The sequence below is a fragment of the Antechinus flavipes genome, chromosome 2 (assembly GCF_016432865.1).
Source record: "Antechinus flavipes isolate AdamAnt ecotype Samford, QLD, Australia chromosome 2, AdamAnt_v2, whole genome shotgun sequence".
NCBI classification, from domain to species: Eukaryota; Metazoa; Chordata; class Mammalia; order Dasyuromorphia; family Dasyuridae; genus Antechinus; species Antechinus flavipes.
Window position 1 is genome coordinate 32340527 of NC_067399.1, and position 14286 is coordinate 32354812.

General features: G+C 44.6%; 1 protein-coding gene across 6 annotated transcripts in view; it reads right to left on the reverse strand.

Moving 5' to 3' along the window:
- Window positions 1–14035, reverse strand: part of LOC127547433 (all-trans-retinol 13,14-reductase-like) — a 27307-nt gene extending 13272 nt beyond the window's left edge. For 4 of the 6 annotated variants that reach the window (XR_007950182.1, XR_007950183.1, XR_007950181.1 and 1 more), the window contains exons 1-6: window positions 12896–14026; window positions 10369–10551; window positions 9923–10164; window positions 8196–8397; window positions 7252–7449; window positions 4033–4152 (exon numbers count right to left, since the gene is read on the reverse strand). Coding sequence is in view for 3 of the 6 variants with exons in the window: in XM_051974349.1 (XP_051830309.1) it covers window positions 4033–4152; window positions 7252–7449; window positions 8196–8397; window positions 9923–10164; window positions 10369–10551; window positions 12896–13157 (1207 nt within the window). In the remaining 3 variants the exon portion in view is untranslated. Of the gene's footprint in view, window positions 1–4032; window positions 4153–7251; window positions 7450–8195; window positions 8398–9922; window positions 10165–10368; window positions 10552–12895 lie in introns of all 6 variants that reach the window. The other 2 variants (XM_051974350.1, XM_051974351.1) reach the window with 2 other exon arrangements.
- Window positions 14036–14286: the final 251 nt, after the last annotated feature.

Here is a 14286-nt window from a genome sequence, read left to right on the forward strand (position 1 = left end):
TTAGGGTCTATACATAAAAGACAAACCCAAGGGAAGACAACAATGAAATCCTAAATGACAGGTAGATCAAAGAACAAATCATAGAAATAATAATCATATGAATAAATATGATCATGAGGAAAAAACATATCAGACTTTGTGGAATGCAGCTCAAAAAGTCCTTGGGGAAGGACTGGAGAGGGGGATCAGAGCTCTATAGAGCATATTGTTATTTTCTGGAGACTCAATCTTATGTAAAGTTCACAATGCCCTACAAACATACATTGACAAAATAGAAAAAGGGAGGATTAATGTGCATTTAAATTAGGAAGCTAACAAATAAAATAAACACAGAAGAGGAGTTCTAAAAAAAAAAAAAAAAATAGATCACAAAGAAACTGGAAACAACAACCACAACAATAAAACCTTAGGAATGATAAAACTAAAAGCTGGTTCTTTGAAAACTTTGAGGAACCTTTAGCTAATCTGATTTTAAAAAGAGACAGCAAAAAAAAAATCAACAAAATAGCAAATGATCAAGGTAAAATCACAGCAAAACCAGAAAAAAATAATAAAAAGAATATATCACACAGTTATGTGCTAACAAAGCTGAGAACACTAAAGAAATAGAGAAATAGCTTCAAAATTCTTCTTAGACCAAATAGAGATCCCAAATAATCCAATCTTAGGAAAGGAATTAAGACTAAATTAGAACTAATTGTAAAAGAACTAACACACACACACACACACACACACACACACACACATTTTGTCTTGCTCCAAAGCCAAAATAGAAGCAATGGGTAGAATTTGCAAAGAGAAAAATTTGTACTTGATGTAAGGAAAATATCCCAATATTTATAGCTAAAATTCAGTGAATGGACTACCATTATAATGTAGTAATGTTTTCTATTTTAAAAAAAGTAAGGTTTCTAAGTAAAGACTAAAAGATTACTTAATCAGATTTGTTATAGAATGAGCTTTTTTTTCTGGTAAATGTTTCATGAAAGGACCACTAAGGTCTTGGCTAACTCAGGAATTCCATAAATACTAGCCATATGACCCTGGGCATGTCATTTAACCCAGTTTGCCTCAGTTTCCTCAACTGTAATGAGCTAGAGAATTAAATGACAAACCGCTCCAGTACCTTTGCCCAGAACAAGTAAACAAAATCTTTGTTTAAAAGGTAATGGGTGAAGGGTGAACAATATTGCATTCTCTAGCCATCTAAAAGTTTAATGAAGATTTTTGTTATTACTGAAGGGGAAGTTTCCATGGGGTGGACAAGGGAGGAGAAAGAATATTAGAAATGAATGTTGCTACACTTTAACATATCTAACATGTATGGGACTACCTGCCATCTAGGGGAAGGGGTGGGGGGAAGGAAGAGAAAAATTGGAACAGAAGGTTTTGCAAGGGTCAGTGTTGAAAAATTACCCATGCATATGTTTTGTATATAAAAAGCTATAATAAAAAATAAAATTTTAAAAGTATTAATTGGAATAAATCATCAGCAGACAAGTCAGTGAATCATGTTTGAGTCTAGTAAGTATTGTAATTGATTGGTCTTCAATTAAAAAAATGGAAAGGTTAAAAAAAAAAGAAATGAATGTTGCATAACAAGCAAATTGCATTAATATTTTAAAATCAAAATTAGACGGCATGTGTGGACAGTTCAGTGTTATAATCAAACAAATCTTACCACAAAGTTCATTCAGAATGAACATGTATAACTCTTATTTTGTTCTGTGATGATCTGGCATAATTTATATAAATTTATATAAATGATGGCAATTAGCATTTCTTTTATAGAGCTAAGCTAAACCTGTCTAGGGATATACAATTAGGACTGGATGGCGATAAACTGGGTTGGACAGAAGGCTGATTTGTGATCTATCTGAAAACCCCAGAAACTTACAACCTGGCAGGGGCCAAGGGAATAACGTTGGACTGTAAGATCCAGTCACCATTTAAATCTAACATAACTTCTTATCCAAGCACTTCTCCACAAGGATTTGCTCAGAGTATAACGCAAACTCTTCTTTCTTCCCTTAAATAACCTGCGGCCTATGAGAGGTGCTTCATGAGGAAACGAGTCTGGAGCTGGCATCATTAATCTAAGCAAAGTTAAAAGTGGAATCTGGGTATCCTGAACCAATGCCCTAACTAGCTGTGTAACTCATGCCAGGCAAGCCAAGGTACTGTCTGTGGCCCTGAGATTCCTAATCTTACATGAATGGGTTAGACTAAAAATCTACCACCTGTAAGGTAATCATGCACGAAGTTTACACGCCTGTATAACACTGGGTAATCCTTTCCTAATAAGCCATAAAAAGTATATCTTTATTTTTGTTTTTTAGCTTATTGAAACCTCATTTCTTTGGGATGTTTTAGTTTGCTTTGGGGTTTTGCAATTTCATTTTTTAAATCTAAACTTAAATACCCAAAAAAGGACATTTACATATAGATAGCAAAGCACACAAAAAAAGAATATCTATGAACCTGGAAATATCTACTTTGTGTAACTTTTTTTTAAGACATATGATAAATTCTAAGCATTTTTTCCAACCTGTTCCTTTTCTTCTTTCTTCTTCGATACTCCTAGAACTCTGAGGTTCAGAACTCAAGATCATTGGGGACTGTTTTTAGCATTTCAGAATAGGGTTAAGGATCTCTGAGCCCATCCTCTCTTCCTAATTATCTAATTATAATTCAGTATTATATTTGACTTTTTTTTTTGTGGGGATGAAGCAATTAGGGTTAAGTGACTTGCCCAGGATCACACAGGTAATAAGTATTTGAATTCAGATGCTCTTGGCTCCAGAGCCAGCAGTCTATCCACTGAGCCACCTAGTTGCCCTTCCTTTGTGCATTTATTTGTGTGCATTTTAGCACAGTTTAGGAAAGCAGATCTCCATGGTGGGAGATGGGTGGATGGACTCTTCTGTTTGTTCACTCTCACTCTGTAGGGATTCAGGCAGTTTTCACTTACAGTTTCCTTGTCTTCATGTAGTTCTTGTGGAAAATCCAATTTTGCATGGAAATCAGCTTTTTCCTTTGTGTCTCTGCCTGCAGGGATTGTGAGCTTGATTTGCAATAATTCACGTGTGTGCACGTGTTTGTGTGTATGTGGACATGAGCGTGTCGGTACATATGTGTGTGTGTGTGTGTGTATTGTGTGTGTGGGTAGGTGGGTGGGTGGGTGTGTGGGTGTTTCTCTTATCTACTCATCTCTCCAGCTTTAAGTTCCTGAATTGGAGTTTTTGTCCCAAGGCTAATCTCTTGCTCCTATGCAGTACTTCTTGTGGAATGGTCAGTTCTACTTGGCCTTGCCCTAGATCCCCCAAATCCTTGTGCTTACCTACATCTCTAGGGGTTCAATACTTCTAGAACTTTAAGGTTCAATACACAAGATCATTGGGGACCTTTTTAGCGTTTTAGAATAGGGTTAAGGATCGCTGAACCCATCCTTTCTTCCTAATTATCTACCTAATTATAATTCAATATTATGTTTAACTATTTTGTATTTATTTATATATGTTCTTTATGTTTATTCTCTGTATATATTTACTTAAGTACTTGTCTTCTAAGCTCCTTGCCAGTATGGATTATTTCATTCATTATTTGGAGATGATATATATATATATATATATATATATATATATATCTCCCTGCTAGATATAGCTAGAAAGCAAGAAATACAGAATTTAAACTCAAACATTTTGGCTACAAATCCCATTCTCCCTCCACTAAGATAAACATGCAAGAGGAAAGACAGAAACTATTAGGAAACAGCCAATATTATCAAGAAAGATTAGAAAAATGGAGGAACAAAGCAACAAGAAAGTGGCCATCCCACTCCTGGGCTTCAGCCCAAACACAAATACTTAACCTGGGAATGGACTAGTCAGGAGCTGGAAATCAGAATAGATATTTCCATTTTCTAAATAAGAAAGGACTATAGGACACTTGAGAAACTGAGCAGAAGAAACATTTTCTCACAAACTCAGCTGACTTGCTTTAAGATGGCCCCACAGAACTAGTGGCTTTTACCTGGTAAACAGCGGGCTTCCTCAGGCAACAAATGCTCATAGGTATCAAATATTCTTGCACTGGAGATCACAATGGGAGAAAAGATGTTCACCAGCCTTCGGTCCTTTTTCACTTTGACACCTGCAGAACAGAGGAAACTAGATGAAGTGTACAAAGTACAGGTGCCTTTGGAGAACAAGGGAAAGGCTTTAGGACTTTCCAAGAGTGCTTTGGTTCTAGAGTAGTACAGTGCGAGACTTCTCCAAACTGCATCTCCTGGGTCTTCTTTCTCTCCCTTATCAGGGTCTGCCCTGTTTTCTTTTAGGCAGGTTGGATCTCCAACAAAATTGTAGAATAGCTAAAGTTTTCTGAGTCCTAGCTTCCCCTTTCAGTAGCCACCAAAACAATTAGCCTTTTCATTCAACCACTGGCTCTCGAAGTACGATTAACAGCCAGCTCTAACTCTTCCTTAGGGATCTAATTGTTAAGGTCTCTCCCTATTTTCTAATTCTTCATTCCCATTAATATAACAAGTATAAATAAATGCCTCCTCTTTCTGGCATTATTGTCAATAATTATTGTCATTATTGACCAAAACAGGGCATTTAGGGGCAGATTTGGAGAGGAGGAAAAGGAGATTTGGAGGAGGCTGTGTCTGTCTTCAGACATTATTGTCAATAGTACCAGAATCACTTGCCAATAACTTCAAGGATTAGCCTTTCCCCAGGGATCAGTTTGCATATTAATAGATCTGAGGCTTTAAAGGGAGGATTGATGTTCCAGCAATAGAATTCTATTTGATTATTTTTAATTAATTAATTAATTTGATTGGTTGTTTTAGCACTCATTGCTTTATGGATCATGTTGGGAGAGAAAAATCAGAGCAAAAGGAAAAAACTGTGGGAGAGAGGAAAAAAAAAGCAGAAAAAAAGAAGCGAACAGAGCACATATTGATTTACATCCAGTCTCCTTAATTCTTTTTCTGGATGCAAGATAGGACTTTCTGTCTAAAGTCAGCAATAGAATTTTAAGCGAATTGGAGGATTTGAGAATTTGGGGGAGAGAGACAAGGGGAATAAGGATTTCCCATTATGGAACCACTAGCCTGTGTGCTGGTATTGCTAGAGTTCCTGCTGGTCATAACTAGTAGCGGGTCAACCTCAGACCCTACCATTAGCAGGATGGAATCATGCCATTTCATCTTTCTATCAGGGTGGGCCCATGCGTAGGCAGGGCCCCAGCTACAACCCTGGTGGATTTGAAAGGGGGCCCCAGGATGCCAGCCCCATTATCTCCCACAGCCATAAATGCATCTGGAGCTAAAGTCTTTGCCCTTAAAGTCGATAAGGGCATCGGAGGGGGGCTAACACAGTCATTGAATTAACCGTTAAAACATTGATGTGAGTTCCCTTGAATCTTTCCTAGGTAAGAGTTGGACAGTTCTTGCTCTGGGGGAGGGATATGTGGGGAGGAGAGCCCAGAATGCTTTTTGTGTATCCCCAGCATTCGGCACAAAGCCTGGCATGGAGGAAGTGCTAAATTAAACGCTTGTTGACTGACTGACAATCCATGCACCCAGAAAGCTGGACCCCGGTACTAGGAGCACTTAAATAACGAGGGGCAGGATTAGGATGACTTTGTACCCCAGGCTGTTAAAAGGACAGACGTGGGGCAAGAGTGCAGGAAGAAACATTTTATTTCACAATTTGGCTTGAAGCGAATACTCTTCCATTTAAATTAAGGCCTTCCCAGAGACACTGACAAAGCTGAAATGGTGGGGAGCCCTGCCACCTCTCACCTCCCACCCCTCCTACCCCTTCCGGGGCCATCGACTAGCTTTGTAAAGATGTTGCAGGTCCTTTGTCCTTGTCCTTGACTCTTCCTACACTACTGGTGCTCCCTCCCTAGAACACTGTGGCCTCCCCAGGCCTCCTTAATGCCCCGCTCCGCTGACACCTTTCTCCCTTCTCTCTCCCACACTGCCTCCCCTTCCTCCTCCCACTCCTAACTATGGACAAGTTCCCAGGGTTCCAACCTCACCCTCTGTCCTCCATGGTGAATTAGCTACATCTGATGTTCCAGCCATCATTTCAAGAAAGATAACTTCCCAATCTGAATATTTGCTCTCAGCCTTCTTGAGCACAAGATCTTATTTGGCTGTCTAAAATTCCATGTGCCCAAATGCAGACACAGCCTCCTCCAAATCTCCTCTTCCTCCTCTCCAAATCTGCCCCCAAATGCCCTATTTCGGTCAATTGTACCAGAATCACTTTCTTTTCCAAACCTGAAAACCCAGTGTAGTCTGTACTTCTTCCCTGCACCAAATCCAGTCAAGGTTGAGCCAAGGAGACAGTCAGAACCAGCTGTTCTCCCTGTTTCTCCCCAGTCTTACACACGGCTGTCAGAAATGTCTTCCTAAGGGACAGCTCTGATTGTAATTTCAGAAGTCTTCAGTGGCCCCCTGTGGCTTAAAGAAAAAACCCAAACTCCCAATTTTGAAAGTAAAAGCTCTTAATAAACTAAACTTAATCTGCCTTTACAGGTTGCTGTTACTACTATTGCTGCTGCTGCTGTGGAGTTATGTGCCCTGACTCCATCCTAGAGAGTGAGCTTTTTAGAGAGAGAGAGGAGCTCTTTATAGAGCTCTTCAAAGTTGGCAAAGCGCAAATCTCCCTATTACCTCGATCCGCCATCACAAGAGCTCTGAGAGGCCGGCATTATTATGCTTCTCTTTTCACCAGTAAGGAAACTGAGGCAGAGAAGGGAAAGTTAGGGTCCTGCCTTTACTCACACAGCTCCCCACAACACCCTCTTTGTGTCTCCCGCTCCCAATCCCTGCCTGCCCCAGACTCCCAGTGGCTCCTCTTCCACTGAGCCGTGTCTCTGCCTCTGCAGCAGCAGCTCACACCCTCCATTTTCCCGAAGGAGCACTCGTAGAGTTAGCTTTGTCTTTCCCTCCAGATGCTGTGCTCCTGACTGCCGGCTGCTACCTTTTATTCATTTCTGTGTCTGTGTCTGTGTCTGACTCACAGTACCCCACCCCAATGCTCAAAAGCACGTGAACACATGATCTCCCGTGTCTCCCAGACTAGCTGACAGCCCCCACTGCTCTGAAGGGAGCTTTCAGAATCCTCTCCCCACAGAGAAGCCAGTTACACTTTCTCCCTATGTGCTATCCCGCCTGTCCCGTCTCCCACCCAGGAAAGGGTGCCTGGGACATCCCGACCTCCCCCCTCTCACCACAGGCTCTTCCAGCTGAATCCAGCAGCACGCCTTTCACCGTGGCACTGGTAAGGACCGCGCCCCCAGCCCGCTGAATTACAGGGATGATGTGAAAGGCGATTTCACTGGAGCCTCCCCGAGGGTAAAAGGCTCCGTCCAGTAAGTGGTTCATGAGTAAGGCATAAATAGAGAAGCTGGCATTCTTTGGGATCACTCCTAGAAGAAAGAGGGGAGGAAACTTGAGCACGCTCAGCTGGACCCCGGCCGGCCAGCCTGGGACAGTAATCACTTCTGGAGCCAGCGGATGCTCACTGTCACAGAGGGCCCGGATCTTATCGTCCCCAGAACCCCCTGGTGTAGGCTGAGGCCTGGAACAATCCAGCAAGGGCCCTTTGTTCTCTGGGGCAGCAGGTCAAGCCTCCTCTCAAGACTGTAATGGTGTCATGTCTAAAGAGAGCAACAAGGGGCAGCTGGGTGGTGCAGTGGATGGAGCACCAGTCCTGAAGTCAGGAGGACCTGAGTTCAAATCTGGCCTCAGACACGTAATACTTCCTGGCGGTGTAACCCTGGGCGAGTCATTTAACCCTCACTGTCTCAGAGAGAGACAGAGAGAGAAGGAGAGGGGAGAGACAGATAGGCAGAGACAGAGAAGAGAGAGAGAGAGAGAGAAAAGGAGGGAAGAGAGAGAAAGAGAGAGAGACAGAGATAGAGAGAAAAAAAGAGGGGAGAGAGAGAGAGAGAGAAAGAGAAGCAAATTCTAGTTAGTCAAGAGCATAGAGTGGAGAATTCTCCTCCAGGGTCAGCTGCATGTTCACCAGCTCATAAAGGCTAAATAGCATTGTTTATCTTTAACAAAAGAAGGACAAGCCAAGAGAATAGCAGCCTGTGCATGCAGGCCACCCCTCCTCCCTCCTCTGGATGCGCCCTTTACCACCTGGATCCCCAGCGCCCAAGGTCCATACCATAGGTGGGACAGATGTAGCTGAGCACAGCTTTGAGGTCCTGGGAGGCAGGCAGCTGGCTGAGCACCTCCTCCAAGCTCTGGGTGGCCGCTCTCAAGAAAGGGGAGCAAAAGGCCAGCAGCCCCAGACTGTCCAGCAGCCTCACCAAAGGCAAAGGGATGATCTTCAGCAGGACCATATGAAGTGTTCCTTTTGCTACCTCCTGGGGAAAGAAAGGAATACAGGGAGAAAGAAGTTCCTGTGATCCTGCTCCTGCTGACCCAGAGCTGAAGCCCCAGTGACATGAACCAGATTTCAATCACTAAACATTCTGGGGAAGGGGTCCTCCAAAGCTCCAGGTCTCTGCCCCAAATGCTCAAGCCTAGATACTGGGTCATTCCAAATGAAAAGGGATGTCCTTCTCAAGTACATCTTAGAAAGATCTCCATTCTGAACATTTGACTCATAAATCCTTAACTTAGTAAGAATCAGTGCTGGTCACTGTCACTACTAAGTCTGTGTCCCAAAGAGATCATGAAAGAGGGGAAAGGACTCACATGTGCAAAAATGTTTGAGCATCTATTTTTTTGCGATGGAAAGGAATTGGAGATTGAGTAGATAATTGCCCATCGATTGGGGAATGGTTAAATAAATTACGGTACATGAATGTAATGGAATACTATTGTCCTATGAGAAATGATGAGCAGGCTGATTTCAGAAAAATCCCAAAGACTTATATGAACTGATGTGAAGTGAGCAGCATTAGGAGAACACTGTATACAGTAACAGCAAGGTTATAGGACTTGGTTTCTCTCAGCAATACAGTGATCAGGACAATTCCAATAGACTTGGGATGGAAAATGCCATCCGCCTTCAGAGAGAGAACTCTGGAGACTTATGTGAATCAAAGCATACTATTTTCACTTTAAAAATTTTTTTCTTGTGTTTTTCCCTTTTGTTCTGATTTTTTTTTCACAATATGACTGATATAGAAATATTTTTTTAAAAAATTGTACATGTATAACCTACATCATATTGCTTGCTGTCTTGAGGAAGGAGGATGTAAAGGAAGGAGGGAAAAATTTGCAATTCAAAATCTTGCAAAAATTAATGTTTAAAACCATCTTCACATATAATTGGAAAAAACAGAATACTATTAAATTAAAAAAGAAAAGAAAAGAAATCAGTGTGTGTTCTTTGGTGAACACAGTGAACCCCCTGCCTTGCTCTACTCAAGATAACACTGGAGAGTTGAGAATGTTTTAGTTGTGTTTCCACAATTTGGTTCTTCCTGTTCATTGGTCCAATGCCCTCAGACTGTATCCCCTTCCACAGAGAACAGAAGGCTCATTCTCCACAGCAGTGTCCAATGCTCCCAACCCATCCTGAAACCTCCTTCCCTCCATTAAATCTCCCTGCCCTTATCCCCTTTCTTCAGGATCCTAGAAGGGGACAGGAGCTGATCTAATAAATTAGAGCCTATTTGGGTTTGATTAGATTCCAGAGACTTAACTGCCCATCTCTGCCCGATAAGATATTTATTTGTGTCTTCATGGGAGGCCTCAGTACTTATAAAGGAGGAAGTCCCCGAGGCAATGGCCTGGCAGTGCCAGGCAAACCTTCAATGTCCTGGGGAGAAGCAGGTGGGCCCAGGACTCTTGTCCCTCCTCGATCTACACTGTCCCCCTACAGGTCCGTGTTGGCTCTTCCTGGGTCTCTGCAGGCCCCCCAGGTCGCCCCGGATTTACCTTCACCATCTTCATGTACTTGTCAATGGCGGCCTCTTCATTGGGAAACTTTTCCTTGAGACCCTGAACATAGGCTTTCTCCCCAGAATACATGGGAAACTCCCTTCTGTTTCTGGATCCTTCCAGCACCACGATGTCAAATGGGGAACCCAGGTAAGCCCAGTCCAGCTGCCCCTCAGAGATCTGGTCCAGGAAGAAGCGGCAAAAGCTTCCCTTTTTCAACTGTCCAGCATAGTGGATTCCTATCAAACAATATCAGGGAATGGGAAGTACCCCCACAGGAGATAGAAAGAGGAAACAAAGTCACATGATAATGATTAGAAATCTACAGCCTTGTTCACCTTTGAGGAAAAGCCCATTTCTGTGGGGATGCTGGTCCCCTCCCCGGCTCGAGACAAAATTTTCACTGCGTTTGAACATCCAATCCCTCCCCAGCCTCTCTTTACCTGTGTCAAACTCCAGGCCATCGTGGCCAAAGGTATGGCAACAGACCCCTGCCATAGTGTGCTGTTCCAACACCAGGACCCGTTTCCCTGCTTTGGCGAGGACTGCAGCTACTGCCAGACCCCCGATACCACTCCCGATCACCACCGCATCCAGCTGGTCTGGCACTGGAGTCTCTGAGAAAGCTGCAACCCAGGGAGGGAGGGAGAGACCAGGGAGGGAGAACGTCGAACGGGGAAACTAAGGGAGATGCGCTGAGGGGACTGAAGCAATTAGGAAAACCAGTGCATCAGAATGTTCTCAGAGGCTGTGGCGTAAAAATGAGACACGTCATCCAATCCCATGTACATTTTTCTCACCTGCTCAGCTTGACCTGAATGAACAGACTATAGGAAGCTGAGAAACAGAAAGGTGAGCCCAGAGCTTGGAGTCCAAGCAACAATAACTCAGGATAGGAAACCCTGGATTGTAACAGAGAAAGAAGGCTTATATGCATCTGCTGGAGCCAACTGGACAGAGAGAAAGTGGTTCACTGTCGTAGAGGGAAGCCGAAAGCTCCAGGTCTCTGCCCCAAATGCTCAAGCCTAGATACTGGGTCATTCTCAACATACATCTCTAGGATCTCTAGATCCCTGGGGGTTCCCCATTTGACACTGTGGTGCTGCAGAAACAGAAAAGAGTTCTCTATGTACTCTGGGGAAAAAGCCTATGTTCAGGGCCTCAAGGAAAAGTTTCCCAATAAAGAGGCTGCCATTGACAACATCCATCTCTAGGAAAAATAGTACATGACAGAGAAAGGAATAAGTTTTGCAGTGGTGATGTGAGAGCACCCAATGCCACAGACTGGAGTAGGACAAAGCTGGCTGCGGCACCCCTTCCAGGTCTTTGGCAATTGTCAGCCGGGAAGAATCTATAAAGTACCTACTATGTGCCAGGCACTGGGGATATAAAGAATAGTAAAAACTGCCCCCAACCTTAAGGAGGTCAATCTAATAAGGGAGACCATGTAAAAATATCATAAACAAAGTGTGTGTATGTGTGTGTGTGTGTGTGTGTGTATGTGTATGGTGTCAAAAATAATCAACAGTAGACACCAGAATTAAGAAGGATTGAGATTAGTTTCTTGTAGAAGGTGGGATGTTATCTGGGACTTGATGAAGACCACAGAAGTCAGGTGGGGAAGAGATAAGGAGGGAGGGCATTCCAGTTGTAGGAGTCAGCCCATGAAAATGCCCAGAATCTGAAGATGGAGTGTCTGAGTGTCTTGCAATAAGGACACAGTCATTGAATGACAGAGTGTATAGTGGGGCTTGAGGGGTGAGAAGACTAGAAAAGAGACAGCAGGGTATGAAGGGCTTTGAACACTAATCAGGATTTTATATTTGATTGTGGAAGTGACAGGGAGCCATTGAGGTTTAGTGAGTGGGGGAAGAGGGGATGAGTGATCAGAACTACGCTTTAGAAAGATCCACAGTGGCCATGTGGAGAATGGACTGGAATGGGAAGAGACTTGAGACTGGCAGAACTGCCCACAAGCAGGCTAGTGCCTTAGGGGTGAGGAGATGAGGCAGAGATTATAGAATCACAGATTAGGCTCAAAGGAGTCTTAGATCTATTACAAGCTCTTCCTTTTAACAAGAGAGAAAACTGAGGCAGTTTATAAGCACCAAGTGTTTTTATATGTGCTAAGTGCTGGGGGTTCAAAGAGCAAAAACACCATCCCTGATCTCAAACTCACAAACAACTTTGCACAGACAAAATATGGGTAAGGGAGATGGTTGGTAATCTGCAAGGGGAAAGCATCATACTCAAGAACCTGGCTAGGTCTTTTCAACAATCACCATCCTAACCCAGAGGGAGAATTATGGAGTGGATCAGAGGATAATGTTTTGGCCTTTTTTTGTTATTTGCTTTCTTATTTTTTTCCTTTCTTTGTTTTTTTTTCCCCCTTTGATCACATTTTTCTTGGCAGCATCATAAATATGGAAATATGTTTCGAAGAGCTGTACGTGTTTAATCTATATCGGATTGCTTGTTGTCTTGGGGAAGTCCTTGGGGAAGGGGGAGAGAGGGAAAGAGAGAGAAAAATTTGGCTCATAAGGCTTTGCAAAAGTGAATTTTGAAAACTATCTGCATGTTTTTGGAAAAATAGAATATTGTTGTAAAATGTTTAAATTTTGATTTAATTATTAATATATACATATATATATTTAATATTTAATATTTTAAAAAGTAAATGACTGAAGATCCTAAAATTCTTCTGATAGCCCTGCTGGAGTTGTCAGAGTAAGAGGCCCCTGTCTTCTCCCACCCCACCCCCACTGTCTTGCAGCTGTCTGCGCTGAGTAAACCCTTATTCGATTGGATTGAATGCTTTGTTGCAGTTCTCCCATAAATCCTCCAAGTTACTATAGTAGTTTACAAAGAAGGAAACTGAGGCTCCGGGCAGGGATTCGAACCCCCGGGTCTCCGGACTCCAGAAACTGCGTCCGGATTCCCCGCTCCCCTCCCCTCCCGCCCCACGTGCACCTTGCTTGAGCACCCTTGTCCGGGCCTCCTGGTCAGTCACCAGCGCCCGCGGCGGCCTCCTCACGTCCTCCGCGAAGGGGTTCGGGCCGTTCCAGCGGCAGCCCAGAACTAGCCTCCGGACCTTGGCCATCAGCAGCATGAACCCGGTCACCAGCCCCACGGCCGCCCACAGCCACATCAGGCTGGCCGCCTCCGGCTGCTCCGCTGCCCCGGGAGTGAAGGCAGCGGTCGGCTGGCCCGCTTCCTGAAGGCTTCGGGCCATCGGGTGGCCCCCGTACGGAGAGCCGTGAAGGGGGACGGGCGGCGGCGAGCGGCACCGGGGAGAAAAGAGCTTCGCCTTAGCAGAGGAGAGAGCGCCGGGCGCGAGGAGGGGGAGCGCGAGAAGTAAAAGCGCTGGGAGGATGGAGTGAAAGATCGGAGGAGGGCACTGAGGGGGAGGCGTCCGGCCGGCGGGTGGCAGTGATGTACTAGAGAGAGGTCAGGGCTAGATGGCCCTGGAATAGATACATTGCAACCCTTAAGAGCTGATGAAATTGTCAAGAGGGAAGATGGAGAGGGAAAAGGCTCAAGACAGAGCCTGGGGGGAAGGGGGTGCAGGAGACGGGTAGTGATCTAGCAGCTTAGAAGAACCACTCAAATGGGCTCGCACCGGGAGAGAGCTGGGTCAGGGATCCGTGTCCGGGCTGGGAGCAAGTGTCAAATGCAGAGAGCTCCTAGGGTGGTTGAGAACAGAAAGATCCATCTTTCCGTTCGGTTCCTGGGTTAGGAAGGAGATGGTTATGCGGAGGATCGGGGGCTGGGATGAAGAGGCAAGACTGAGCCGGCTGCTAAACCTTTGCGGATCCCCGGCCCATCTCAGTTTTCAATTCTCCGCCAATATCCTCTTTATGTATCCCACTCCCTGCCATTTGGCAGCCGAGAAAGCTGCATAAAGGATTTACAAATCTTATATGAAATGTAAGCTCCCCCAGGACGAGGACTATTTGGTCTCTGTGTCCCTCCAGCCTAGCACACGTTCTTGTGTGGAACAGGTAACTAACCGATGCGGTCCCTGTTGCAGTAGAAACGGGTGGATCACAGTAGCAAAGCTCTGGGCTGAGGGAGAGGGGGAGGGAGTATATAGTTGAATGGAGCGAACCTCCAAAGAGAAAGGGTTGCTGTATAGTGATTACTGACAGCAGGAGAAGCGGGGGGGGGGGGGGGGAGACGGGGGGAAGGGGGGAGAGGAGAGGGGAAGTTAGTATGAGACTCCTACTGGCTGGGGGGGGGGGGGGGGGGAGCCGGCCATGAGACGCAAGGCTACAGCAGGATTTGCCATTTCCTTCTCCACCTTATTTGACAGATGAGAAAACCGAGACAAACCGGGGTAAGTGACTGCGCAGGGCTCCCAC